At 37.1% G+C, this 6,653-nt stretch overlaps 1 protein-coding gene across 9 annotated transcripts in view; it reads left to right on the plus strand.

Annotated features, from left to right (window-relative positions):
• Nucleotides 1-6,653, plus strand: part of CASK (calcium/calmodulin-dependent serine protein kinase (MAGUK family)) — a 396,153-nt gene that overhangs the window by 268,081 nt on the left and 121,419 nt on the right. For all 9 annotated transcript variants that reach the window (XM_008585074.1, XM_008585111.1, XM_008585066.1 and 6 more), the window contains exon 7: nucleotides 5,013-5,188. In XM_008585074.1, coding sequence (XP_008583296.1) covers nucleotides 5,013-5,188 — 176 coding nt within the window. The remainder of the gene's footprint in view (nucleotides 1-5,012; nucleotides 5,189-6,653) is intronic.

Here is a 6,653-nt window from a genome sequence, read left to right on the forward strand (position 1 = left end):
CGGCGGGAGCGCCTCCGCGCTCCCAAGCGGCGCACTGTAGCAGTGCGCCACCGGGCCGGCCCCATAGTTGTATTCTTTAAATCATTTTTTCACCACATTGCCCTCTATAATTAAATCATGTTTAATTTTGCATTCTTTTCTAGCTAATCATTTCCAGTAATATGTGAAACTGCAAGTTGAATATAGTTTCAAAGAATGCTGACATTTTTTTTCCTAATTCAAAACTTTCTGTCAGTGATTGACAGACTGACCAAAGGGTCAGGTAATAAAGCGTAATCTAATCTAATCATAGAATCATTGAATCTCAGGATTCCAAGGGGCTTTAACTTTTCCAGTCTTGTAACTAATGATTGAATTCTTCCATAGTATTCCCAGCAAAAGATTGAGCTCTGGTTTAATTCCTCAGATGGCAAAGAATTCACCATGTCCCAGGACAATTCATTTCATTTTTGGAAAACTCCTTAAGTATTGAAAGTTCGTCTTTGCAGTGAATAGAAATCTTTCTGTAACTTCCACCCAGTGTCCTAACTCTGACTTTTGAAGCCACTGAACAATTTTCATCCTTCCACATAACAGCCACTCGAATGTTTGAAGACGTGTCCCAAGTCTTTTTTTGTTATTGTGGCAGATGATCCTTTTTTTTAATATTATTTATTATAAGTATATTATTATTACAGATCCAAGTTAACTCCCCTAGGTTAATTTAGCCATTCCTCATATAAACTGGCTCAGAATCTCCTCACTGTGCACAAAGCACAGGGCTAGAACTGAACACCGTAACTATAGGTACAGTGTACACACAGTAGCATTGGGCCATCACTTCTTTTTGCTCTGGGTCTTACATTTCTGTCAGGCCCCTCAAATTGCATTAGCTTTCTGGACAGCCACATAACACTGATGGCTCATATTGGTCTTGCAATCAACTAAAAATCCTAATTTTTTTTTCGTTTAAACAAGCGTTGCTGTTCAACTAACTCTTTCAAATCCGGTATTTGTACAGATCACTCCTGTGTTAAGACTGCACCATTATAACAAATAATTTCTGATGATACTTCATCCCCAAGGCTAATGGGATGAAATGAAATGAATTCCTTTTATATGCTTATATACTGGCTATATGTAATGACTTTATTTCTGTTGTTCTCGATCTGCACCCTATTAGTATTGAGAATGTCATGGGCTTCATATTTTATTCTGTATCTTGACTGAAGGGGAAAATAGATTCATTAGATTTATCTGGACATTTTTTCCTATTTTCCTAAAGTCCATGAACCTTTCCCCTAACTTGTATATTTTTAAAGCTAATTTTGAGCCCTCAGTGTGTCAGTTATTTAAAATTTATTTTTCTCTGTGCCTCTAGAATTAAAACAGTTTCTGATGGTCAAAATATTGTCATTTCCCTTGGTAAAGGGCCACAAAAAAATTTTTACATTGTGTAAGGATAAAATTTTTTTAAAAAGAAAGACAAAACAAAAATCAAAATATTATCATTTCTTAACATACCTTTCCTTCTATTCTTGAAATAACTACTTTAAGCATTATAATGTTTTTAAAAATACAATATGAGCAGATAAGAGGTAAATGATTTCTCTTAGAAAAAGTTTTCCTGTTGTTGAAGGTACTTTTGAAATTTTGCTAATATTTACCAACTTTAAAACAGAGAGCCAGGGCTGGCCGGTTAGCTCAGTTAGTTAGATGTGGGAGTGTGGTGCCACTAACACCAAGGTCCATGGTTTGATCCCTATACTAGCCAGCTGCCAAAAACTAAAACAAGAAAAACATTTTCCTGTCAGTTGGAATCTTTGATCACCAAGTCCTCCAAATAGAAAGGAATTCTCTCCTCCATATCTTCCATATAGTAAAAACCATTTAAATGTATTTATTCTTCCACCATCTGAAACTCAGCTATTTGGAAAACTCACTTATCTAGAATATAAGTAGGAACCTAGAAAATAATTATAACTGTTCCTACCCTTAAAACCTATTCATGGTCCTCTTAATTTGGCTTCTAAAGATACTCTCTCTGAGGTCGCCCCCATTTTTCATAAAGTTGCTTCATACCTTGCACCTGCTATTCTCTATGGTTGGAATGCCTTTTGTCATATTATCTATCTGGCTAACTCCACTGTTCTTGAAGGCTGAGCTAACAATCAATCGTCTCCTCTTAAAAGCAAGCTGATCTTCACCATCCCAAGTTAGGTAACCCTATTTCTTCTCTTCCGTATTACCATAGTTATCTGGGCTACATACCGTCATGTAGCATTTGATGCAGGGACTTGTAATCATATCAAAGACTGAGATTTGTAAGGGTAAGGAGGACCATGGCTTATCCCTATGTGTGTCCACAACACCTACCACATTGTCTAGGACCTAACAAGCACTTAAGAAATTGCTATTAAATGAAAGAATCTGGTTGCTGGTCAGTTTCCAGTTAATAGCAGATTATAAGCAACAAATTAGGAGAAACCAGGGCTGGAATAAGCATAGTGAGAGAAAAGAAATTTAAACCTGACAGAAAAAAGTGTATTGACACCAAAATTTGGAAAGCATAGCAGCCTTTAATACTGAAGAAATCAACTCTTGCATACCTCTGAAGTTCCTGAGGGTGTTTTCTGTTCTATAGCATATTTCTTTAATTGATATCCATGATGACAACTCTGAGTCATCAAGAAAAGATTAAATTATGTACAGCATCCTGTGTAAAAGAAGTCAGGAAATTGTAGAAAGATAGCCATACAAAATTACTAAGGTAAAAAAGGTTGTGTGCATAAAGATGCTAATTTTAAAATGTTGAAAATTAAGTATTCAGAATAACTTCCTCCCTGAGGTTCTAGGTAGGAAGGTTTTATTTTATTATCAAAATATAATATTAAATATTTAAGTATATATCTGAAGTATGTCATAAACAGTGACATTTAATTTGGTTTGGTAATTGGTTTCCTGTTCTTAGAATTTTATGGTCAAAGTCATAAAAATCAAGTCGTCACAAAGAAGGAAAAGTAGTAACAGCAAAAACAAGGAGTTTGGGAAAGTCGGTCTATATTAAAGGTTAATTCGAGTCCTTTCACATTCTACTGATGTACATGAAATAAAAAGAACATTCCTGTATATTCTTTCCAACATGATCTTTTCCCCTATCATCTACGAGCAAATTCTTGAACAAAAAGATATGCATCTTCCCCAAGAGCTAACACTGATTCTCCAGAATGGGTAGTCTTCAATTCAGATAAATGGAGGGAACTGCCTCAGGATAGCTGGGACTGGCCATGGTGGTTCTGATATTTCCCAGAATGAAGCCCCCATGTTGAGTGGCTTGGCCCTTTCAAGTGTGGGAAGTGGTAGGAGTCAAGTTGAGTTTCAGAGCATCATCCGAACCATCAGCAGGTACCTGCCTGGTACCCTGGTACCAGTACCCTGAATGGTACCCTGCACTCTTGCCTTGCTTTTCCCTACTCCTGCCAGCTCCTGTCCACCAGAACAAGGCTAATTCTCCAGTGGCCCCTCCCTGCCCAGGCTGTTAATGAAATTGGAGGCTTAGCTGCCACTGCTTCAGCTTCTTTATGTTACTTGAGGAAGCAAGATGGGGCAATAAAGAAATAAAAATATTTCTCTAGCCAGGTCCTTCCCACTAGTGCAGAGTTTTCACTGAACTATTGTACATTTTGTCAGCACCACACTCTCCCGAGTGAGCCACAGGCCAGCCCTCTATTGTACATTTTAAATGAAAATATTTTCATCATTGGAGCCCTGAACTTAATCTCTTCTATTATGGGGGGAGGAAGGGAAACCATAATGATCTGCAAGAAGGGTACATCCCCGATACCCAAGCTAAGAGCTGCTTTATTCTTCTCCATCCCAGCTGAGTTTGGTAATCACCAACAGGACTTGATGATATATTCTCTCTAGCTGGACCACAAGATCTCTAAGGTCTTTTAAAACTCTGAACCACAGTTCTGAACTCTAGACAAAGTATTGTGCAATCTTCAAAGTAAAAATGATCTTGAATTCAGTATGATAAGAGAGAGAGAGGGACAGGGAGGAAGAGAGGGAACTGGGCCTGTATACATCTAGAAGAGCTGCCAAGTCTAGTGGGCAGTGCCCTGCCCCACAATAATTTCCCTGCAGGGTACAAGCCTTTCATAGCATAATAGAAGAAAAGACTCCCTTTGGGATACTGAGTTAAAGATGGTTACTAATGTGCAAACAACTGTTATCAGATTCCTTCTGGAAAACTAGTTTTTGATAGAGAAGTAAAAAAAAAGAAGATGAAGAAAAAAGCTCTTTAAAGAAGATGAAGGACAAAGAGGATTGAATGGAAGAAGCTTCAAGATTTTGCTTTGGTTTACGTCATATATTCGTTCTCATTCTCTTCAAATGTTAATGTTGGGAGGAAGCTAAAATTTCCTATTATAACAAAATATTGCTAACCATTGTTAATTGCTACAATCACCTCATAAAATCAACTGAACAGGATTTGAGGTTCAAATTCATATTCCAAATAAAAGTTCTCAGCATTAGGTTTCATTAGAGAATTTCCATTTGGTGGTCAGAAGTAATCTTTTTTCCATATATTTTTTTCTCACTCCTGCCCCCTCTCTCCTTGCCTCTGCCTCTGCTCAGGGCAGGCCTCCCAGTTCTTTCCTGGGCAGCTACAGACTCTGTCTGCTGACTCTTCCATCTGCCTCTACTCTATATTTTTAGTGACTTTCAAACGTGAAAATTAGAAAATTTAAACTTCTTCATGAAACAAGAAATATGTAAATACCTACTGTGTAGCCTGCAAAATCCATAGGGAATGCCAGTGTTAGAAGACAAAGTGCCTGTCCTGGACTCTAGAGGTGATTAAATAAATATTTTTTTTCTTTCTGTGAACTTGATTTCATGGGGAGGGCAGAGGAGCTAAGAGAATATTTATACTGGTAGACTTTTCATTCAGATTATTCTATTTTTAGTTTTCAAGTAGAAAACCCCATTTATGTAAACATTTTTTCCTAATGTTGTTTTAAATGTAGGACGCGTTGGAACACCTCATTTTATGGCCCCAGAAGTGGTCAAAAGAGAGCCTTATGGAAAGCCTGTAGATGTCTGGGGGTGTGGCGTGATCCTTTTTATCCTGCTCAGTGGTTGTTTGCCTTTTTATGGAACCAAGGAAAGATTGTTTGAAGGCATTATTAAAGGAAAGTATAAGGTAATGTATTATGAACATCTCATTTTTCCATTGACATTAAATTATCCTTAAAAATGTGTTTTGATGTTACTGTCTGTCTCTGCTCACTGATTGACTGCCACATAGTTACCCAATCAGAGAAGAGGTCTTTGCTTACCTCACTGGTCCAGTAGCCTTGTAAGGCAGCATGGGTTTCAAGTAAATTTTTGAGTGCCTATCAGCTGAACTATATCATCTAGGTAAAGACAACTTCCGTGGACCTTCTTTGTGTAATTTGAGAAAGGAGCTTCGTTTTTAAAGCTTTTTGCTTAATTTGTAAAGTTAAAATGGAAATTTCATTCAGGTAATTTTAGTCATTCTTTATCTTAATTTTAAATTTATGCCAGCACGGCTGAAAAATTTGCTATTTACATTCCAGGATTAAGTGAAATGCCAGTATCACAACTGCATTTCATAATATAATTTAGACGCATTTTGATGTGACTTAAACTAATTCATATTCTTCTTTGGCTACGGTATGTCAGAAACCTCATGTTACTATCACAGACTTGTGATTAGTAAATCATTATTGAAAAATTAAAAAGTTATTACTGACATTGTGAATGGCTGTATCAAAAAGACCTAAGGACTTCTTGGAAATAAATAAGCCTAAGGTTGATTTCCCTAGCCCAGCTCTTCTTATACCTTTTTGCCCTGTACCACCATATATAGATGACAGGGCCTAGGAGGCTGAGCATGGGAAGCATGGGAGAGTGTGTGTGTCGGAGACCAGGGCAGGGCAGTTTATGCTGGGGAAATTCTTTTTCCTCCCATTACTACTGAAACTCACACTTTCTATTCAGCCAAATCACTTTCATTTGCAGCCATGACCAGCAACGTCAAACCAAACACAGGTTTATATAACACTAGATTCCAAAACTGTGAGGCCCTTAAAGTTTTCTTTTCAATTACTCAGTAATGTTAGAATTTTATATGGGACTTGAAAAAAAGAAAGAAAGAAAGAAAGAAAAAAAAAGAAAGGTAAAGTAGTTTGAGTTGCAGCCATATCCTTTTAAGCCATAACTGAAGCTTTATTTGTTTGCCTTGTGGCCCTTCAGCTTATAAATGCATACAGGTTTGTCTTTTGTTTTATTTGGTTTAAGATATATGCCAAAACTCTGTTAACAGAGAAAGGTGTTTTAAGTATAGGTTTTTCTGCTTCTCTTAGTGTCACTTGGTCACTGGGGAATAAAATCAATACTTTCAAGGTAACTAAATGTCTCAGGAAACTTCTTGTAAGTAGTCATTCCCCTCTAGTCCCTGGAAATGGTGAGTGGCTATCATGGATGGACTTAGAGAAGATTGTATTGAGTGAAGTTAGTCAGGCACAGAGAGAGAAATACCACATGTTCTCACTTAATTTGTGGGAGCTAAAAATAAATAAATAAATAAACACAAACAAATAAAGGGGGGGGGGGGGGCAAGAAAAACCAAAAAAATTCCTTGA

The sequence above is a fragment of the Galeopterus variegatus genome, unplaced genomic scaffold (assembly GCF_000696425.1).
Source record: "Galeopterus variegatus unplaced genomic scaffold, G_variegatus-3.0.2 Scaffold105, whole genome shotgun sequence".
In the NCBI taxonomy this organism is placed as follows: Eukaryota; Metazoa; Chordata; class Mammalia; order Dermoptera; family Cynocephalidae; genus Galeopterus; species Galeopterus variegatus.